This window comes from Schistosoma mansoni, chromosome W, assembly GCF_000237925.1.
Source record: "Schistosoma mansoni strain Puerto Rico chromosome W, complete genome".
NCBI classification, from domain to species: Eukaryota; Metazoa; Platyhelminthes; class Trematoda; order Strigeidida; family Schistosomatidae; genus Schistosoma; species Schistosoma mansoni.
In genome coordinates, this window is record NC_031502.1 from 50,422,190 (window position 1) to 50,446,599 (window position 24,410).

Sequence of the window (24,410 nt, forward strand, 5' to 3'; positions counted from 1 at the left end):
TATAACTCTTGAGAAATAGTAAATCACTTGAGCTGATGATGTCGTTCAGAAGGACGATGAAAGCTTCACGAACAAACCATCCAGCTCAGAGAACAAAACTTAGGCAGTATCTTATAAGCCTTTCAACTAACATGAAATTACAATAGCTGAATTTAGCAATTACTCTAATGAACTACCCATATCAATTTTCAAATTTCATTTACGTTTCTAGTTGAAAAATGACTGAGTAAACTTAGTGTAACTGTATTATAATTGAAGTAAATGTCAGTAAAAAAGCAAACTAAGGTTCTGTATCAAAAGATATATTGAACGTATCATCATATTTGATTGTGAGTCATTTTGAGGTAAAGAAATAAATCACAACACAAAAATGTCATTAATTACCACATTGTTTCTTAGTTGCATAATTCCTTATCTCTTACTATAGATACACAATCGAGAAATTCCTCCGCACTATCAATAACAACATTGTTAGGTGTACAAGATCCAACGACAATATCATCCACATCATCATCAAGTGGACCAAGTAAATTTAGAAAACGTTTATTTCTTCGTGGACAGACAGTTAGTGCTATTAATTCTCAAACTACAAATGAACAACAACAACCGGAAACACCATCAGTTGATCAAAAACCCAACAGATTTTTACATGCAACACAAAGACAAGTAACTGTAGAAAATCTATGTTCACCATCAAAAAATGAACTGATAGAAGTTCAACCACATTCTGTAATGCCAAGTAAGTTAGTTTAAAAAAATTCATTTTTCCATAGTTTACATCATTTGCTGATTTTAGTCAGATCACCATCAAAAACTACAAGGTACTACGTAGTTATTTTGTTCCAGTATGAGACACTTTTAATGGCCATCTGTGATCCCATTAGAACTATTGAGCTGTGATAAAATGGTTTACATGACTAAGTTTAATTAATACACAGAATTGTCAAGCAATGTTTGGATAATATTGATGAGTAACAGTCTCACATTCGATGTAATTGAACGTCACTGCTAACAGCTTCTCATCAGAACTCCTGGGGATACCTGTCAATGTTAGTCACTAGTGAGCAATCAATTACTATTATCATAGAGGTTTGTGAAAATTGTTACGTTTCATGAATGTTACTGTGAATTGATTAAACTTTTAACATGTAAGCCATTGGTTGTCAACCAATTAGTCTCAAGGTTAAGCACTCGTTGTCAGACCTGAAGATTTCAGATTCTTTCCTTAGTTGAATAGTAGATGTGTACTGTCGACGAATTGCCTACTAGGACAAAATAGGTGTACAGTCTCTCTCAGTGTTTTGATAGTTATCTGGCTAAGATTAATCCATGAGGTGAACTATAAAATCCTTTTCTTAGATGGTTCTTGAAAATATTTAATAAAATGTTTATTGAATAAAACACTATTTTTCTCAAATAATATTAGCTGACAGCAAACAGATTCATATTTGAATCAAATCCTATTAGACAGAATAACGATTAGGATTTACAAACCAAACCTTAATGAAAAAAATCCTTTATTAATGGGATTAGGGGGAAATTTTAACTATTAAAATGGAATGATTTTTAGAACATTGTCAAAATCTAAATTTCATGGTGTTAGACAATATCTGAGTAGATTATATAACAATCTTCGGTCAGCCTTATGGTTTTCCTGAAAATAATTAGACTAAATTAACCCTCCACCGTGGTTTATCAAAACATTAGGATATATATGGCCAAGATATAAAAAAGAAACTGTATGAAAACGAGTAAATAATGATTAGTAGTGATTGGTAGTTGATCTAATATTAATCCAGACATTTCAATGTTCCTTAAATCAACCTTTAGAAACAAAAAAGTGCAATATATTTACATACAGAACAAAGTGCGAAAACACTAAAATTGGATCTGAAGCGAAATCTGTATTTTTAAAAAAGAACATTTAGGAAGTGAATGAAATTTTCCTCTCAATGATATCATTTACTAAATCTACACAATCATATTGATTATGAGTTGAGAAATATATTAGTCTATAAAAAGTAAGAAAGTGATTAAGTAACAAAATATTCAGAGGATCCTAGTATTTTAGAAAGATTATATAATAGTGTTAAGAATATCTGCACACTTTGTTATGTAATCTCTATCGAATTTTTCATAGACTAATACATTTATTAACTGACTATAAATGCCGGCTCAATGGTCTAGAGGTTAGGCGCTCGCGCGCGAGGCTGATAGGTCCTGGGTTCAATTCTCGCGAGGCGGGATCGTGAATGCACACTGTTGAGGAGTCGCACAGTAGGACGAAACAGCCGTCTAGGGCTTCCAGGATTTTCATGGTGATCTAGCTTCGATTGACTCATTATTTCAATTATATAAAATTACTGAAATCTCCACAAAAGCCCCTTTAGACTATTAATGTGATAGTACATAATTAGTATGGTTTTAATGAACATATTGAAATTGTAGAAAGAAAAACAAAATGAAATGAATTTGCTTTAACTCATAATGTCTGTTATTCTTATTTTACAAAAGCTTTTTTCAAGAAGATTCATTTGTTTGTAGTACTACTCAGATCAAATTTCATTTAATCAACTTCATTGTTGTTATATCGATTGAGTGCGTTCTTGCCCAGTTGATATATAAGAACGTGATGAGACCCGCCAATTAGAGAGAAGTGAATTATCGATCAGAGCAATGATACACTAAAAACCGTATGAGCAGTCTTGAGCACTTATCAGTCCTGCTATCCACCTAGCCCAGCAAGTTAAGTCCAGAACACCAATAACAGCATCTGCAATATGAATCATTATTGTCAAACATACTGGGTTTATATACCAAACAAACAGACCACATCATACCATAAAATAGGAAATAACATTTGTACAAGTTTTGGCCAAATGTGACTGTGAATAGGGGATACAGTAATTAATGGACTAGGGATAACTAAAGAAAGGTAAATCGTATAGTAATATTCTATAGGTTAAAATGAAGCTTATAATAAGAGGGACACGAATATGAATAGTTTAGTTACTTAACAATTATACAATAGGAAATATGAATATCATATTAGTCTCAAAGTTACCATTCATAAATCAATTCGGGATATAACAATTGTTTATTTTGATTTTTTTTAGTTCCAACATCAAAATTATTATCTTCATCAAATTCTTCTACTGATAATAAATTAATTCATTCTACTGATGTAAAAATTATTCAATCAACAATTGAAAAACGTAAAGCACATTTTCGTTCACGACATCAAATTAAAGAATTATGTGAACCAGATATGAAATTTAATGGTTTAATTAAATCAGCTGATACTGATCCACAGAGTAATGAATGTGTCGATCAAACAACTCCTTTACAAATGGATTTACATGAATTATCAACTGATTTAAGAAGTTCAATTGAAAGACCTTTAGTAAAGGTTAATCCACTGTTATGGTAAGAATTTGATTGTTTTACTGGCTAATCATTAGTGAATAGTTTATTTCATTACAAAAGGTTTCTGGAGGTTATTCAATCTAGTGTTTGTATCACCAATCAATCTAACAAGATAATTGTTTTACGCAAAATACAATCGGATATCTATTTCAATCTAGTATGGGACTCTTCATTAGCATGTACCCATTATCTTAGTAGAGACAGAACCTATGACCTTCAGGCTTTGTGGCAATTATAGTACAATGAGCTGACTCCTAGTAACCGACGCTTATAATCCTATTCTGCTTGCGTAATTGTACGAACACCATCCATGGTCAATAGGGATAACTTTCTTACTCCCAGTATGTTTGAAACCTGTTGTTCAAGGTTTCTCACTAGAACATTAGGAAAAATTCTTTTAACCAGTAAGAACATATTTGTTATAAGTATAAACGGATTGTTAAGAATATTGAGGTTACAGTTTACATCAGATGCTGACTTCAGGTAAGCAACCTCTATAAACTATTAAGAAATGAATAGCTGTTTTATTGCACCTTCTACGTATACAATTAAATAACGCTAATCGTGAGGTACTCTCAATATCAATTGTTCAGTTTCATCTGTTAGAATAAATTGAATTTAATAGTAGTTGACCGTTTCACTGATTTGACACTATCCAATAATTAAACACTAGATCTAGACAAATAGTTTTCTTATGATAACTTACAGAGTACAGGTGGTCAGTGGCGGCTTAGACAGCTCGGTGGTTACATTTCAGTAAACCAAATGAGTAATGCCGGTTTAAATCTCACAGTGTGTGTCAGTTTCATCAATATTACAGGTACGCTTTGTTGATGAATACCAAATAACAAGGAATCCAGCTTCAGAGTTTCCTAACATTATTACTAACCGCGTAACTTCAAAACATCGTCAGAACAATATTGAGTCATTTAAAATAGTGGTCACATTTTAACTTGATAGACTGAATTTTATTATCACTAAGATCTAGACGAACATAACATTAGCTACCATTCAGTAATTAATCAAAATGAGTGACAATAAACAAAACAACTGTAAGGATATGGAATTATTTTGTGGTGGTGCAATATAATCCAATTAATCAGTACACTTAGTATTTGAACCTAATTGCATCGACTTCAGAATATACAGCCGACTAGTATGAGTGGACCTCATATATAGAATGTACGTCTTCTTTTAGAATAATCTACGCAATCAAAGGAATTGGATCGAAGGGAGGTCGAATCAAAATCCTATACATTCACTGCTGAAGCATTGGCAACCCGCTAACGTATTCCCGAACTCTTAGTACAAAAACGATACGTCTAAACTTTTATTCCTCCTTGGCCCTTATTCTCTTCTTTAGTACGCATTGGATTATTATTTTTTCTCAATTTTTTAAATTAATTTCATAATTTTAAGCCGTAATCAGTTTTTATTATTATGACCTTTATGTTTTTCGTTTTCCTTCATATTTATCAATTGAACAATTATCTTTCATATTTCTGACCCGTAAATTATTTTCATCATTATATTCCTTCCTTACCCCATGATTATTGTGTAACCTCATTTGATAATTACATTCTCGAATCAATTTATAATACAATCTTTTTTATCCCTCTATAAACATATATTTATCGCATAACTATAATTATAAATGTACAGATTAGGTAAATGATTTCGTTGAAAAGAAAATTTTCTTCATAGTTGAAAGCATGAGTCAATTGAAGCTAGACCACCATGGAAAACCTGGAAGTACTGGACGGCCGTTTCGTCTTATTGTGGGACTTCTCAGCAATGCGCATTCACGACTTCGCCTCGCAAGATTTGAACCCAGGGCCTATCAGTCTCGCGCCAGATCACTTAACCGATAGGACGAAACGGCCATCCAGTGCTTCCAGGTGTCCATAGTGGTCTAGCTTCAGTTGACTAATGCTTTCAACTATGAAAATACTAAATCTCTACAAAACCCCTTCTGATTAAAATTTTCTTCACTGAATGCTCTTTATTCTTTTCCATTGGTAAGAAATAGTTGCACTAAAGTCAATGGTACCTTAGTTTGAGATTCTTGACAGGTTGTTTTAGTATGATACATATCTACATTTAAATTCAAGTGATGATAAGTATTCGTGTATCTATTTTTCCGGAACACTAACAATTGCTAAATTTTCTAATTAAAGTGGAATTTCTAGTGGAATAATACTTCTGTTAAATATACAAAAATGAACTGTCGGGATGAGTATTCTGATGAACAATGCACTATATATGTGAAAAATACATTTGAAATAATCTCAGCGATTGAAATTTAAATAATTCAAAAGTTTCGTCCAGCTAACTTGTCTGGACTTATTCAGGGTAATAACCAAAATTAAAATCATCAAAGAAATATATAGTGTTTTTTTAACAATCATATCAAAATCTATACTTTGTTAAACCAATCGTTCTAATCTTGACGAATGCACTATATAGATTGTCTAAATTTAACTAAGTTAATATACATATTGATGATAATAGATTCTAAAATATTGAAAACATTGGTAAATTGAATATAAGATTAGTTTCAAGTCTTAATGAAAGTTAATTCTGAACATTATACTATCGTAATAGGACAGTATTATAGAAATATTTGTTCATGAGTATGTTGTTAAAGTAATAGATATTTTATAAAGTTGAGATCATGAGTCAATTGAAGCTAGACCACCATGGAAAACCTGGAAGCACCGAACGGCCGTTCCATCCTATTGTGGGACTCCTCAGCAGTGTGCATCCACCATTTCGTGGATTGGTTAAAGTTAGACATTAACAACGTCGGATGCCGGCTCAGTGCTCTAGTGGTTAGGCGCTCGCACACGAGACTGATAGGTCTTGGGTTCGAATCTCGCGAGGCGGGATCGTGGATGCGTACTGCTGAGAAGTCCCATAATAAGACGAAACGGCCGTCCAGTACTTCCAGGTTTTCCATGGTTGTCTAGCTTCAATTGACTCATGATTTCAACCATACAAAATTACTGTACTCTCCACAAAACCCCCTTCCAACAGATATTTATTTTGAATAATTTGAAAAGCAAAAACTAGAAACAAACAAAAACAAAAACCAACTTAATCTTAATTAAAATTTGACAATAAGAATAGTATGTTATTGTATAAATAAACTTTTGATTTTTTGCATTCTTTACGAATGTAAGCATATTAATCATTTTACAGTGAACAAAACTAATGAAAAAAGAAAAGCCAAGTGTATCAATTTCCTGTCATAATGATTGATTTCATTCAACGATTGTTTACTTTCCGAATACTTAATTTTTTTTCCAGTATTATAAACATTGATGTATTTTGATTGAGATTATAATGTTACTAGGAGAATTTTGTTTACTTCATTGATTTGAACAAAATGAGTGAAATTTCAACCCCCCCCCTGACTATTTTTTTATTCATTATTTTGTTGTTTTTTTTAAATTGAACTAGTGGACAAAGAAATATTCCATTAATGCGTGTAGTTCAATCAGTCCGTCATACTAAACGCTCTGGTAGTAGTTTAATCATTAGAGAAACTTGGATGGTTCATAGAACTAATAAGGATCCAGTTGTAAGTAAACAAATGTCATTATTACGTTCATATATATATATATATATATATATATATATATATATAATAGTTCTTCATTTAATTTATAGAATGAGAAATATTACAGGCTTCTGCTTCTAAAACCATGGAAATATGCCTACTATTCATATCTATTTTACCATTAGTTAATTTCTTATTTTTTTTACTATCAGTGAGGTATCACTTGTGATTGGATATCTGAATACCTATTTGTTGATGGTTGTATTAATCTTGAGGTGAATAGTTAAATAGATAATTAGACTCATTTAAAGTGCTAACTTTCTTTTTAATGATAAGTGCTGTTTTCACAATAATGATCTTTTAAACAATTCATTCATACAAGGGAACATGTGTTCACATGAAAATGTTCGTAATGTTCAAGATATTTAAAAGATCGATAATACAATGAGAAGACGAAGTTTATCAAAATTATGTGATATATTTGCGCAATACATTTCGAATAACCTGATCACACATACCTAAATGCCTGCAAAAACAAATGAATTCCAATGGTCAAATAAGATCACAGGATAGACAAACATCTTCCTCCATTGCGAAACATTTGTCGTAGTTGAAATCATGAGTCAGTTGAAGCTAGACAACCGATGAAAACCTGGAAGCACTGGATGGCCGTTTCGTCCTATTGTGGGACTCCTCATCAGTGCAAATCCACGATCCCACACGTGCGCGAGATTCGAACCCAGTTCCTACTAGTCTCGCGCCAGAGCACTTAACCGATAGACCAGTGAGCCGTATTCAACGGTTTCAATGTCTCACTTCAACCAATCCACGATGTTTGAGCAACCGTTCACCAATTGTCTTCAGTGAGTTGATATATCCTGCTATCTACAGCTGAGGAGTCCTATAATAGGACGAAACGGCAGTCCAGTGTTTCCAGGTTTTCCATGGTGATCTAGCTTCAATTGACTCATGATCTCGAATGTATAACTTCATAATGATTGAACTGTCAAAGAAAGAGAAAAGTAAAAACCGGATGAGAACAAGCCACTTTTCTTTATTTTCAGATTGTTCATCCATAAAATTAGTTGTCTTCTATTTTACTTTATTCACAAGAAATTCACCAATTTATTCAGTTTGCTACTAGTTAATGAATCATATTTATCTGTGAAGATTTATATGTGAATATTCCAGATAACGTTCTATATTGAATTATCAATATGTATATGTCATGCTTTTAGTCTACTTTAAGATTCTTATTGAAACATCCAGAGCATGCTTTTAGGATATATATAATATATTTCAAGGCATTAAATAATTTAAGAAACGAGGGCTGAGGTAACGTAACGATATGACTACCACACAAGGTTGTGTAACTTCCACAGAATATTCATAAATTAAGAATGGGGATAAAATGGAGAAACTATTTGCGGCCTGATTGAACATCTGAGCTACCTGTTTCCGTTATCTAGATATTTCAACAAGTTATTTAATTTTGTTTGTTTTATTACATCATTATGGTTATTAATCGGATAACCTATTTAGGGGAGTTTCTAAAAAGTGAACAACTCTTTGTTGTACAAATTACAAAAGGCTTGATAAGAGATATCGTGGTTGCTGACAATATGCAGCGAAAAAAATGTACGTTATTAAGCTGTCGATTGACTGGACTGCCAGCTTCTAACTGGCAATCATTCAATATTTATTGTCAGGAACGACTAAGAAGTAAGAAATGGAAACTTGTTGAAATACATTGTGCAGAGAATTCCATATTGTACCAAAAAGATAATACTGAATAAAGCTAATGATAATAGTAATGATAACAATAATATTAATAATAATAGTTGTTATAATAATAATAAAACTCATTATAATGAGGATAGGATAATTTAGTTAGAATAATTTATTTTATTTTATTAATTAAAAATGGTTTCCAGGGAATAAGATGAAGTGCTCCGCAAATAATCAGCAGTACGAAATCAGAGAGGATTGAAGAGATTTTTAAAGGAGTTGTTCGAATACTAAAGGATAATAAAGGGTTGTATAACTGATTGGCTTATAGCATAGTAAAAATAAGGAATAAACATTTTTTTCTCTGTGAACAAAATTCTGGTTTTCTGCCATGGTTACCGAAAGCTTTTGTTGTTTTACAGATTTATGAATAAAAAAGTGTGAAATATATTTCGTAAAATACATTTTGTCTGAGAACATATCAGCTCAGACAGCTCACTGTTTGAATAGCCTATACATTGTTTATCCACGTTCCCGCTTTCCAAGAGTAATTATCTGCTTTCGACACGCCATCATCGTAATTCATAGTCAGAGATGCCACTACTTAGTTATTCAACCCATGACAGATCCCTTATAAAACTTAAATAAACTGATTTTTTTTAGTTAGAATTTTGGCCTAATCTTTGTGGAATCATTAATCTTCTCAGTTCGTAAGACAATTCATTCTGAAAAGTTTCAAATAGTATGAAATTTAGACTGAAAGCTTCCCATAGACTGCTTCTGACCATGTACTGTCAAAATAAATTCCCGAAATACACAATTGATAAATAGATTTCCATCATTCACAATGTATTATATAACAACACAATATTCATTACAATCTAATGATTAATTAGTACAACTGTTATATCCTAATGAAGATTAAACTACGCGTAATTTCTGAGAACTATTAGTGGACTAATATTATATATATATATTCCTATTTTATAACTGTTCAGTAACTAGATTGTGTATATCTATATTCCCCTTATTGTAAGCTTCATTTTGACCTATAGATTATTACCATACGATTTACTGTTGTTAAATTATGTTCAGTTTATTAATTGGCGTCTCCTACAGTCACAACCACTTTTTGGTTTGATCTTGTGTAAATGTTATTTTCTATTTTATGGTGCAATGAGGCCTGTTTGGCTGGTGTATAAACCAAGTATCTTTGAAATAAATGATTTGCATAGTGGAAGGTGTTATTGGTGTTCTAGACTCAACTGGATGGGCTAGGCAAACAAAGGACTAATAAGGACTCTAGGCTGCTCATACCGGTCGAACGCCATTAGTTTTGAGACAGTACTAAAAGTGGATAAGTCGTATTGCGATTGGCGAATAAATCACGTGATAATTAGCCGGATTTAAACTTACGATAGCAACTTAATAAGTAAATCAGACAAAAACTCATTTAGAAATTCCCAGTTTTCTGGTAACCAAAAATTATTTTCCTTTTCAAATTTAAATAAGTTTTTTTTTAAAATTTAATGCATCCGTATAAAGACTCTGTCTACATAATAGTTTATACTTATATTATTTTAATTTCGAATAGGCAAATTCTTCAGCTTACTTAATACTGATGTAAATAGTTACGTGATGAAGAAAAACTATTATATTATTTTATTAATAAGACTAACTTATTCAAGTTGAACAGTCTTTTTTTCATTGACGACTGAACATAAGCTTAATAGGCTTTATTAAAAACTGAAAGAATAAAGATTTTAGGAAAAGACAAAACCGTAAGGATAAGTTGATCATTGTTTCCAACAAACTATAGTCTTTTTTAATGTGATTTAGTGTGCAATGTGGTTTCTATGATATTACGTCACCTAAACGAGAATGATATTTTGAAATAGTTTTCCTAGTTGAGAAACACAAATCAACTAAAATGATTTGTAAGCTTATTGTGCACGAATATTTAGGTGGAGACAACCAATTTAGTGTTTGATGCAAAATTACTGAGTTCCTACACAAAATGTGAAAATCATGCATCAAATACTTCATTTGAAAATCTTCTATCAATTATCTCAAACTTCATTGTTTCTTCATTACCATTACTCTCTATTTACATTCATGTTCTCTTCAATTCGATCCTTATAATCTTCTACTGCCAGGCTTTCCACTTCTGATTGGTATAACATACTACTTATGTCGATAGTTATAAGTAGCATACATCATAAGTTTACTTAAGCATACTAACCTTGGAATGTCATTTTTTATTTATTTACTCTTTTTTATTTGTATAGAGTCATATAGATAAAATATCTCATGGTTATATTGTTTGAGTAATCAGTTTTTTTTTCATTCATCTGACCTTCTACCAAATTTTCTGTATCCTTTAATATATATATGTCAGCATTTTTGGGAAGAAAAAAAGTCATTCTTTTACCTTCAATAACCAAAGAAAATTCATTTTTCTTTTATAATTAATTACTTATTTTCTTTTGAGATTATACTTAGAATTTGATATCAGTACATTAAGGTCAAATCGTAATTAACTTGTTCCGGTTTTATTTTTTTAATAAGAGTATACTTTGATAAATAGATCTTATTATATTGGTTTATACAAGTATTACCCCATTGAATAGAATTGCATGAATAAATCACATGGACTAATATTAAAAATTTGGTTAATAAACAACTAAAAGTAATCACGTTGATAACTCACATAACCAATTAAATTTTTCATTTAAATGGAGGAATATATATATATGCTCACTGATGACTGGCTCCATGAGTTATTTCCTGGAGTTCCAGTGAGAAGCAGTGACCAATGGAGTTCAACTAGGTCTGTTGGGAGATATCAACTCACTGAAGACATTAGTGAATGTTTGCTCAATTTCATGGATTGGTTGAAGTTACACATTAACACAGTTGGATGCCGGCTCAGTGGTCTGGTGGTTAAGCGCTCGCACGCGAGACTGATAGGTCCTCGGTTCGAATCTCGCTCGCGTGCGGGATCGTATATACGCACTGCTGAGGAGTCCCACAATAGGACGAAATGGGCGTCTAGTACTTCCACGTTTTCCATTGTGGTCTAACTTCAATTTACTCATGATCTCAACTATATAAAAAATTACTAAAATCTCCACAAAACCCCCTTATAATATATATATATATATATATATATATATATATGTATTGAATATGTTCATTCTCTTCTTATTCATTTACCACTTATAGTTATCTCTGACAAGCAAATAGTTTTTATTGTGATATACTCTCACACGAGTATTCAGTGGTTAATATAACAACTGACATTTGTCTCTAGACAATCACCCAATAGATAAGTTTACATAGAACCTACTAAGCAACTATAGATTGATTTCAATATGACTATTTTATCCTAATTAAGATCAACAGAAGTACAATACGTTAGAAATGGAAGATTGAATAATGATATTAATAATCATAAATTGTTTAGATGAACGATTGGTCTCATAACTTAGTAATGTAACAAAAAGTTACGTAATGAAGACGTTTCAGGTCAAAAAATTTCCTTTTTACATGACATCATTTTCTTACGTTTTACAATCGCATTCATAAGTAATTTCTATATACTGTAATCTACCACAAAATAGGGATGTGCTACTAAATTTTTAATGGTAGTGGAACTTATTCAGGTATTAAATGTAAAAGTTTGTAAAACTGAATTACTGTTGTACTGTTTCTAATAAATTAATCAAAGATAATCAAAAGACTTCAGTTAATAACTATGATAGTCTATATATAGGAAGGTTTTATTTCAATGTAGTTTAAGTTATCGAACATTTTCAGTGATTGAATGAAATGAGTGTTTCGTCAATAAGTAGAGGGATTAGAAATTATCAAGAGATTGAGTTATGTAATCGCTACAGAATTAATAAGTAATAATAACCTATACAATAAATACAAAGACAACTGTTTACTTTATAACAAAAACGGTGAACAATAAGATATTAATTAGCACTAACGACTTGTAAAATTAAGGGAGTGAGATGCTAAGACCACGGAAGAATAAAAGATTGAATATGAATTTTTTGCACGGAAAAGTCGGATTCGAAATAGTAACATACTGTAGCTTTGGTTTTGTACAAATTTTTAGATTAAATTTTCTTTGAGCCAGTTCTTTAAATTTCGTAGATCATCTTGAACGATGATCCTTGTGGTGGCATGTGACCAGCCTATGTGAATTACGTCGATCAAACTTGTTATAAAATGACAGTATCATCCAGGATACATATAGGCCAATAAAACCTGATAAAAATTCAGTTCTGATTATCAACAATAAAAAGTATACAAACACTTATGAACAGGAAGAGTGTTATGCTATTTAAATTTTTTAATAAAGAATGGACAAATTATGTATTCTGTTTTCTGTTTGTTACTAGTTGTGTCATTAATTAACAGGTTTTATTAATATCTGATCATTAATGAATTAGAATTACATAGTTTAAAAAAGTTAGATGTAGGTGAATAATCACTGATTACTAAAGCTTGATAAACTTTAGTTTGACTCTAATTTTCAACAACTTCTTTTCTATAGTTGAATTCATGAGTCAATTGAAGCTAGACCACCATGGAAAACCTGGAAGCACTGGACGACCGTTTCATCTTGATATGTCTTGCTGATTGAACGCTATACTCGGATCCTAAGCTAGTCTTGTACCCCCAAGCTAGAACTACACAGCGACTTGAACACGAGAGAAAAGGCACAAAATATGCAGAAAGCACTTATTTCCAAAGGTCCATTTATGTACAAAAAATCTAAGATTTTTATATTATTTTAGAAGTCCTTGGGTTTTCCTGAAAATTCTAGAATATTACTAAACATAGTAGCAGTGTAGTAATCAGCCAATCAGAAACTCTACATGTAACTTTTCATTTTTGCGATATTTCTAGCAAAACTTCTAATCAAACGCTGATTATATAAAATGCTTCCTAATGTTTCCTGAGCTTGTCATGTTTATTGCGAGAAATTTTCAGGATCATCCCAACAGTCCTATTGTGTGACTCCTCAGCAGTGCGCATATACGATCCCGCCTCGCGAGATCCGAACCGAGGAGCTATCAGTCTCGCGCGCGAGCGCGTTTTTTTTTCTTAGTAATAATATGATTTATTGATGCATGTATATTGTAGTTACTAGCACAATTTAAACTCATGACTTAAAGTTGAAATTTAAACACAATAGTTTCACTTCATTAGTATACACTTTTGATTATTCATGTGATTTACTAAGCAATTCGACAAGTTTTTTTTAGCCTGAAATTGATCATAAGTGTGATGTGTTGAAATACCAGTGGGTAGAAACAATAGTTGTAGCCTTAACAGATAGCTTATTGATCATAAGTTTATTACTAAATTTTTGAGTCGAAATTTCTGCTGTTTCATAGATATTACCCATTAACTGAATGGTAGATTTTTATAACTAACATCAACTGTGCACATATAATCCCTTCAAACTGATTTTATTTGTTTTCATTCTTATAATTATTGTTATTGACAATTGTAGTTACGTCGACATTTTTGGCGTCTTGGGACTAAATCGATAACAATGTTTTATCATGAGAAAACAAACCGTTATTTCAAAGTAAGCTGTATTCTTATTTACTATGTTGTTATTTATATAGTTGTATATTTATATATACAATGCCCGCCAAAAGTTATGATGAAAACCTGTTAACATACAAACTAATGTGTCACTTAGAACATTTCGATATATGCGCTGTAGAATTATGATCCTCTTCAATGAACTATAAGAAGTGGACATTATTAGTGAAGTTATTGTGTAACGTAACTTTCATAAGTTCAGAAGCAATTCAATGATCTGCTTTTTCAATTTAAGTTCAAATGGACACGAAAATCTTTAAGCTTATATAAAACTCAAAAATTATTGAGTGTGTAAACTTGTCACTCTATGGACATAGAAATAGAAAGGTGACCTAGTGTTGAATGTTTAAAATTTGATAGTACATTCAAATCTGAAGTAATTTATATGCAGATCTTTTGGAGATTCTTATTTTAGCCTTCAGAATATTTATGAACACCATAATAATACATTATCTTTTAAACAAAGTTGTTGTACATTACAGTCCTTATCGTATGAAGTCTCACCCAAAACCACCAGAATAATTACTTTGATTTTAATTTTAGTAACAGTAACGAAGGCTAGAATTAAATGGTTACTTTTATGTCTACATACAGATAACTCCTGTGACAAAGAACAAAAAGAATCATCATCTGGATTCCTAAAGTTACTCAAATGTATCTTGTGTAGCAAGCATTAGATTTCCAATTCAAGTTGGATTTAGCTGAATGAGGCTCTCGGAAGTTGGTTTAATGTGTAGGTAGCATTTGCAATAGTCAGCTCACTGGTGACTTCTTTCATAATTTTCTCATAGTTCTAACGATACGCTTGGCCATTGGATTTCAAACGTATCGTGAGTGGAACAGCTGTCATTCATAACAATAGCTGATTGTCACGTCATATTCCAGGTCGAAATTATTACCATTGAATTTTCAACCCAGTGATCCTAATAGTTGAGTGTTCGCTACGAGACTTGAAGGTTCCGAGTTTAATGCTTAGCAAGATTTTGGAGTAGCTGTTCTTCTATGTTTGTTAGTGGTTGTTTTGATAGGTTGACCACGCAGTTGTTTGTCTTTTCTTCTATAGTTGGTTTTGAAATTTTGATTATTTTCTTTTTAAGGATGTTTCTTCTTTTTTCTCAGTGTCGTTTGCATAATATTTTGATGGCTGTTGTCAAGATTTCGAAGTGTTCTGGCGTGAGTGACTGTTGTAGCTTCCTCTTTTGGTCCTCTATGACATGTTGGTATCTGCGGATCCTGTAATGTGCGTCCGTTATCATTAGATGTACCATTAGATGTATCATATACCTTTTAACATTCATTGTGGTGTATTATATAAACTCCTCATTTCAAAAAGCGTCTGTATCCATAAGACTTGTCCAATCTGAAGTATAAAACACTTCACCAAACAAATATCCTAAGTAAATAATGTCTTTCTATAGATAAATAAGATACCGGAAGCTATGAAAAGCTCAGAAGTCATATTAATTTTTTTCTAGGAGGATGCCATGAATATAGACTGGATGAAGTTAGTGAGCAACTGTATCATTTTTTGCAATGGTTAATCAAAGGAATTTCAAGGATCGTTATTTTTGTGTAGTTGATTTGAATAAAAATTATTTTCAAATGATACAAATCATAAAACTTCCATATCCAATCAAAACTAAATGTTTCTCATGGGTACAACTAATCATACCTCACATGGGAATCATATACAACAAATTAAATAAATATTTTAATAAAAATGCGATCACCTGGACATGTTACTTATATACCTTTTAGTAGCACTTAAACCAATCACTATTTATTTCATATTTATGATCAAACCATCAACATTTATTGTGATAGGTACAGAAAAACAAACCACAATTAGTTTTATATCAGCTATATTTATTACACATACATTGATACACATTATTTCTAGTTAATACATAAATTTACAATTGATTGATCATGGAGTTGTAATTAGTGTCATGTATGTCAAGCCCTTCTTGGTGCTGGCAGAATTCTGTTGATCAAGTCGCAATGTAGCCGTTAGTCTAGATGATTCGACATCGCGTACGCTATATTGATATGCAAGGTGATGGTTGAGGGTAATCCTCAGAAAACTCTCTTTCACTTAGGTTTCTTATTACTTTTTACTGGTTAGTAAGGTGTATCTGTAATCTTAAGGAGACTAGCACTCCCTGGTGGATTCGGTCCTGTCACCTAGATACACAATCAGAGACGATACCACTGAGATATCTGAGCAGAACTGACTTTATAAAGGACTGAGATGTATTTCTATTTGACTGTAAGGCTGGGTGACACGGATTGAATCCACCGAGTACAGGTACACCTTACTGACGAGTGATATATAACACGAAACTTAAGTCAAGGATGGTTTTCTGTCGACCACTTTCAACCACCTTTGGGTCTATCACTAATCTTATCTGTAGATTGACTTTCTATCACAGTGTATCAACTAGGCCATTGAGTTGATTGTTGTCAACAAATAATCCTATTTTAGTCAGAACATTCTATTATGCATTTTGAATACATCATCATAGATATAGGTAATTTTTTAATGGTTCTTGTTGTAGTTGTTGTAATCGTGAACACAGAAAACAGGATTTTTTTAAAACACTTGTTTTTGTCACTAATATACGGGATGTAATTTGGTGAACTTATTGTTATTAATTAATGGAATGAACTATAAATATATCATGTTTCATTGTTTAATTGACAAGAACACATTCTTTCATGATGGTGTTTATCACAACTTATTATTACAACATGCTCCTGTTTAGACGATACAGAATTGAAGAAAACAATTGTTTTTCCTTTCGAGACAAACAACTTGCTTCATTCTTCTCTTTTACTTGTAAAATGATAAGAATAATTGGTACAAAAGTTTGGCACATCGTAGTTTCTTTGGTGGTATGGTGAAAACTCAAATAAAATCATTGCAAGTTATAAATTACAAGTATAGGAGTAAGGAGTTGTGATTGTTGAATTTTTCTAGCTTACATCATGGACAGATTTTAGTTAGAAAACCATTGAAAATTCGAAAGCTTTAGATAGATGCTTCATATTAGTATGAGACTTCTTAGCGGTGCACATTCATGATCTCACCAAGAAACGAACTCAGGATTGTAGGTACTGAGTTCAACAGTCTCGATAAACTGTCCACACTAAAAATAATTATGTACTCACCAAAGATAATGAAAGATGGTTGCGAAAGATTACGAACTGACTGAAGTTAGACATATACGTCATTGGATGTCTGAGTAGTGGTCCAGGAGTTAATTGCTCTCCTCTGGATTAATGGTCCAATGTTGGAGACAATGTGGGGTCGTGATTGCATTTAGCTAAGTAGTCCCATATTAGTATGAAAAAGATGTCCAGCGCTTCTGAATTTACATCGGTTGTTTAACTAAGATCAACACATGATGCAAACTATGAGAGTTATAAATTACTTAACAGTTTACGGTATCATGACATGTAGTTTATACTTTAACTTGTATCTTATATAAATAATTTCCTACGGAAATTCTCACAACTTATTTGACAATCAAATCATCCAATTGATCAACTGTTAAATCTGAAATTATAAATTATTCAGTTCTTAGTACGTGATTAGTTTAAATCTCTAACTCTCCGATATCCAAGTTAGTATAAATTATTGGCACCGAGTAATCATCAAGTAGTAACGAGTATCGTGTTTGTTTAGCCTTCAGTGCTGACTGAATTCAATTGATCGGATTATAATGTTGCCTGAAGTGTAAATGATCTAACATTGCTTGAACTATATTGAAATGTTGAGTATTTAGAAGTAGTCAACTTTGTAACTTTCATACCTATAAAGTATGTTATTTTGTGTAGATATTAGATGAAAACTGATGAGGATTTCCATACTAGAATTAAACGGTTGTTCGATGCTTTTACATCTTCGGTGTTGTTTAACTTATATGGGTTCGTAATCTAAATAAAATTTAAAAATCTCTGAGACCCTTAACTGATAATCTTAATTACTTAGATAAAAGGATAATTCAGTAACAAGTTTCGCAATTAGAATGAAGTTATTAGTAGTTTTTTACATGTACTATAGGGATGAGTATCGTTACTGATAGGAAATGGACTGTTTAGATGTCAACACTTTAGGGGTTGACTCATGCTATCAAACGGTTGAATTAATCGTATTGTACAATTTTGTTTTAATATTTGCGCGAACCACTTATTGCTGTATAGATCACCTGAATTAGGTTACCATAAAATATATTTCTTAATTATTTGGTAAGCAAATACAAGATTAAACTTTTCATACTATAATAATCTTTATAATATTTTTGTTATGAATGATGTTCAAACAAAATGTACAACAATAAAAAGTGACTTTAAGTAGAGATGGATAGTGGCTAGTAGTGGAACCCAGGACTCCAGTTTCGTCCTATTTGGGACTCTGACCTAGTACCATTCGCTTAAAATGCCAACGCTTTATCAACCCAGCGACTGAGTCCTGATTGTCACTTGCTTGTACAATAGGATGAATTAAAAAGTGAATTTATTTATGGTCAAAGTATCTAAAATACTGTAATTAAAAAATAGATCTGAATGTCCGAAAGTTCGTAGTTAAAGATTTTTAATAAAATATTTATGAAGAATGTTTTAAACTTAACGGTCATATTCAACAATATTAAATTTTCATTGAAAATGTCAGGAATTCATTTAAGATTCATCATTGAAGTACGTCAAGATATTCCAGTGAGTTTTCTTTCTATAGATTCTCAAACTTAGCATTCCTTGGTTGAATTTTGATGGTTATTTTAGTTATCTTCAACGAATTCAGTGTTCAATAAATATTCCATATCCGGCACTTTCGGGAATTTTGTTTCTATTCCTTGACTGAATGAGTGCTGTCTAGTAGTGTGATTTTTTCTCAAGATTTCATTTCAAGAGTTTGGAATTGTCTACAACTGTAGCGTACCTTAAAATGCGCAATGAAAATTTAGACCTTAAATATAATCTCGAAGGGAAATTACACCTTAATATATATGTATATTATTCATCTATTAAAGCAATGAAAAGAAGAATGGACGAAAATACTGGATACGACACACCTATTGAAGATCTCACCACCAACGTCATCTATCTGTGTTATTATTCTCAACTTTGTTTAGCAATCGCTAGACAAACAAAAATACACTTTCAAGATTTCTATTAAACGCATACAAGATAGGATATCTTCACTATATATATGTAGTGGCGTCATTATTTTTTTCTTTTGTTTTAATTGATATGATCCATTTGCATTATTGAATATAATGGAATATTTTTCTTTTCTTTTTTTTCATAGGAACTTAATTTAAACGATATTATTTGTTTGGAACCAGCTGGTACAAATCCTTATCCATGGTGTCAACCAAACACTTCTCAGGCTACTACTTCTACCATTACTACAACTACTACCACAACCACACCAAATAATTGTCCAAATACTATTAATAAAAATATAAATGATTGTGAAACTCGTTTGAAATCATTAAATCTTAATGAATTCACTACAAAGTTAATTAGAAATAATAATAATAACGATGCAAAATCAGATAACTCACTTATTATACCTGATCATGTGTTTGAATTACGTTGCGTTGATGATTTAATTTATTATGTTGGTCAATTAGGTTATATGGAAAGTTTAGACAATGAAAATGATACTTCATTATTGTCTAAATTACATTCTCGGCGTAAATCCCATTTTCCAACATTACCAACAGCGGTGTCTTATGTACGTAAAGCTTCTGCTCCATTATATGGTTTAGTATATTTACCTGAACCACCACCACAGCCGCCGCTGTCATCATCATTATTCACTTCAAATATAAAATCGTCTAATTTCTTAAAAGTTGATTTATCTCAATCTATAAAACCTCAAGTGACTGGTAATTGTATACAAGAAAATTCTATAAGTGATGGTTGTTATCGTGCAGCAATTCTGCCACCACCTCCAGGAACTGGTTTAGATTTAGCTAAACATTTAGAAACAGCTATACGTCAATCAATGCTTCCTTTAACATCAAGAACAAGTTCACAGAAAAGTACTACAATCAAAAATGTAAATCATCAATCTACAAAAACAATGCAACAACAAGGAGACAAAGAAATCTTGGAACAAACTCCTGAAACACAAAAATCTATGACCGCATCAATTACAGATAATAATTTTATTATACCAAAACTTGTGACAATAAATTCATCAGCAGGTAAAGATCTAGTCAACATATCAGAGTGTTCACAAATTTGTAATGAAGAAATTGATGAGAAAACTAAGGAAATATCGGATTTGGAAAAAGCTGAAGAAGATGATGATGGTACAGGTAAGAGTCAAACTATTCCTTAATAGGGAATTTTTAAATCTTATATATATACATATACACTACTAAACAACTGGGATAAAAAAGACGAAATACAGTTGACTGCAACATGAAGACTATTGATTAGAAATAAGTAAAAACATAAAATTTAACTTCCCAACCCTTCTTCTTTGCCCATAATATTGTAGTGAACGAGAACACAAATGGGGAAAACAGAATGTACTTGAACACAAAATTGCAGAATCTCTTGGTAAAATCATATGGTAGTCATATGGTAAATACTTAATTTGCAAAATATTAATCAATTGTCTCAAACTTGACTGTTCCTTTGCAAATATCAATGTATCGTCCCAGGTTATACTGTTCATTCACTTCCATACCAACTGCTTTCTGTTCCCGTTGTTTTCTCTTCGATCTTTTTGAGCTTCTGATGCCAGACATTCTATTCCTGACTAGCGTTATATACTACTTATATCGATATAAGTAGCACACGCTACAATATAACTTCAACAACAAAGGACATTTAGTTCTTTGGTAATTTATTATGTTTGAATCTATTGCCGATTTATTTTAATATACCATTATAATTCACTACCCAACTCTTCACCATCATCATATACCTCAGCAATATTAATTTACTGAATAAGTACATTTAATTTTTACAACAAACAAAATAATTAATGAATCCATAGCCGTATCCAGGATCTTAGTCATTTATTGACTGGGCTGTATTAAAAAAATAAAGTAGATATACAGACAAACTCCTACATATGTTACTGTTTGAACACATTATACAATAAATTACTTGGATTCTTGTCATACATAAAATCAAAGTTTGAATTTGGCTGAACACGTGTTCAGTATAGATTTCAAATCTTAATATTCCCTGATAATTTTGATCATAATTATTCTCCTAAAGAAGCTCCATCCAGTTTTTCAAGTGAAACATTAATATTACTTCAATTTTAATATACAGAAGGGGCATCGGCATTGCGGCTTCCGAAGGAACTCGGCTTTCACCATGAGGCGTCATAACTCTTCTGAATGAAGACTTTCTGACTCCCAGGGTAGAGTTAAAATGGTTTGAATAATTTTTCTGGTTAGCGTGTTCTTAGCGAGTTAGTTTTCTACGGGATAGGTTCGCTAACCCCATGCCCAATCCTCCTCCTTTATCCGGGCTTGGGACCGGCAATAACCCCCCGGAGGAGATAGAGGTGGAGTTCTTCAATTTTAATAGTTGGGATCATTTCAAAGATAATTTCAAAATCTAATCAAGCTATTTTTATCTGTTTGAAGTGTTTTCTGTGCGTTTTAATTGATTTACATTTTTTCAAAGTTGGACACAACAGCAAAATGACGTTGTTGATGTTCATTCATAACTTATGAAAAAATAAATCGACCAAACCCGGTTGGTTAAGATGTTTTAAAATTTGTCGTAATAAATAGCTGAATAAATTACAGTTTTTATATGGTTGAGATCATGAGTCAATTGAAGCTAGATCACCATGGAAAACCTGGAAGCACTGGACGGTCGTTTCGTCCTCTTGTGCGACTCCTCAGCAGTGCGCATCCACGATCCCGCCCCGCGAGATTCGAACCCAGGAACTGTTGAGAGATTTCAACTCACTGAAGACATTGGTGAATGGTTGCTCAATTTCATGGATTGGTTGAAGTTACACATTGACACCGTTGGATGCCAGCTCAGTGATCTATCCGTTAGGTGCTCGCGCGTGAGACTGATAGGTCCTGGGTTCGAATCTCGCGAGTTGGGATCGTGGATGTGCACTGCTGAGGAGTCCCATAATAGGACGAAACGGCCGTCCATTGCTTCCAGGTTTTCCATGATGGTCTAGCTCGAATTGACTCATGATCTCAACTCCATAAAATTACTAAAACCTCCACAAAACCGCCTTCTGATAAATTACAGATTCTCAGAAGGTTGAAAACCTTTCATGATTAAAACCATTAATAGCAAATCACTTTAAACCACTAACTTTCATTTTGATATCTTTGGAATATCTAACGTGAAACAAAATGTACCGTAACATCGAGTTACTGAGATGTAAATGAACCCATATGAAAAATTTAAAATAAAACAAGATTTGCAACTTCACTCCCATTGTTAGCCACTATTCAATCCGACTAAAAACTTGCTTTGATCCTGAATGCATAGAATTCGATGATCACTACGAAATATAGAGTGACATACAAGATATATTTTAAAAAATGGATTAGTCAGGATGACATCGTCAATTAAATGGTGTATTATTTTTGTTTCAAAGAATAGCTTAAAAAGTACTTTATCTTGATATTAGATTTCAATATTCATTTTGTATCGCTTAACTTAGTATTGAATGAACTCAAGAATCCCTTTTGTTTACACTAACAATATCCAATCACCATAGTGAAATGATCTAAATTTTTTGTTACTGATCTAATCAGTTATAATTAAAGCTGATATATATATAATAAATCAAAATGGTGACGAATCATGGATTTTTACTAAGATAGAGTGAAATTCTCATTAACTAGTTGCCAGAAACGTGATCGATATTTGTTCCATTAAATTGTTGGCCTATGGAAACAAAGAAATACAGGATTCTGATATGATCTTCTTCAAGAATATTAAGAAAAAAAGAATTTTAAGTGAATAATTGTTTTCTATAGCTTTTCCTTCGTTGAAAAGAGATCCCTTCGCTGAACTTCGTGTTTTAATTTTAATGTTTAAATGGGAATTATATGCCAATTTTCCTTCTCTCTCCACAGTTGTGAATCCATAATTAATGTATTATACTATACAAAATTATTTCATAAGACCTATTGCTGAAGTCAAAATATGGAAAGATAACATTTGATTACACCACTGCCGTTAAGCAGCTGCTTATCAGTATTCGTTACCTGGTACATACAAAAAGAAAAAGCTATATTCTCTTATGCACTACTACAGTTTAAAAATCATAAGGCTTGTCATCAACTAGTGACTATGAGACGTATCATTTAGTTAATCGGGCCACAACTTACCATCAGTACGACAGATATTTTCAGTTGATTGATTACTGAGTAGTGACTTATGTTATTTTTGTCAAGTTGTTTAGTACTGGTCAAATTCTGTCTGTCGACATTCGTAAAATATGTTTTACTTAGCTTTTTAAAATAGAATTTTTCTAAAAGAGACTAAAAGTCGATGAAATCAATAAGTTTAAACCAAATTTTACTTGGAAATTCATGTTTATTGATGCATGGTTGGTTCCATTGACCACCAAAAGCATGCCAGATAAAATAATGTGGCTATTCACTTTCGTTATTCAATACGCTGGGTAAAACAAACAATGAAATTCAATTTGAAAGTTTTATTATTTGAGACTTGTATGTAATATTTAAAGTAAACTATATAAACAATTTTTCAACAAAATAGGCATTTTCGTACTTAGTTGAAAATATTTTAACATGTCTACTATTAATTTCAGGGGATTTGTGGAGATTGTAGTACGTTCAAAGTTGAATTCATAAGTCCGTCTAAGCTACACCACCATTGAAAATCTGAAAGCTGTGGATGGCCGTTTCGTCCTAGTATGGAACTCCTCACCAGTGAACATCCATGATCTCCCACATGAGACTCGAATCTAAGACCTTCGGTTTCGCGCGCGAACGCTTAACCTCCAGACAAAATCTCAAGTCGATCGAAGTTAGACATTAACTCCGTTAGATGCCGGCTCAGTGGTCTAGAGATTAAG

At 32.0% G+C, this 24,410-nt stretch overlaps 1 protein-coding gene across 1 annotated transcript in view; it reads left to right on the plus strand.

The window, feature by feature from the left end:
• The window catches only part of Smp_155950 (putative protein kinase C, mu), a gene marked incomplete at its 5' end in the record, with an annotated part of 63,949 nt that overhangs the window by 27,805 nt on the left and 11,734 nt on the right, over positions 1-24,410 (plus strand). The window contains 6 exons of the mRNA XM_018790047.1: positions 428-739; positions 3,117-3,426; positions 6,889-7,009; positions 14,250-14,327; positions 19,659-19,698; positions 19,909-20,679. Of these exons, the coding sequence (XP_018655429.1) occupies positions 428-739; positions 3,117-3,426; positions 6,889-7,009; positions 14,250-14,327; positions 19,659-19,698; positions 19,909-20,679 (1,632 nt within the window). The remainder of the gene's footprint in view (positions 1-427; positions 740-3,116; positions 3,427-6,888; positions 7,010-14,249; positions 14,328-19,658; positions 19,699-19,908; positions 20,680-24,410) is intronic.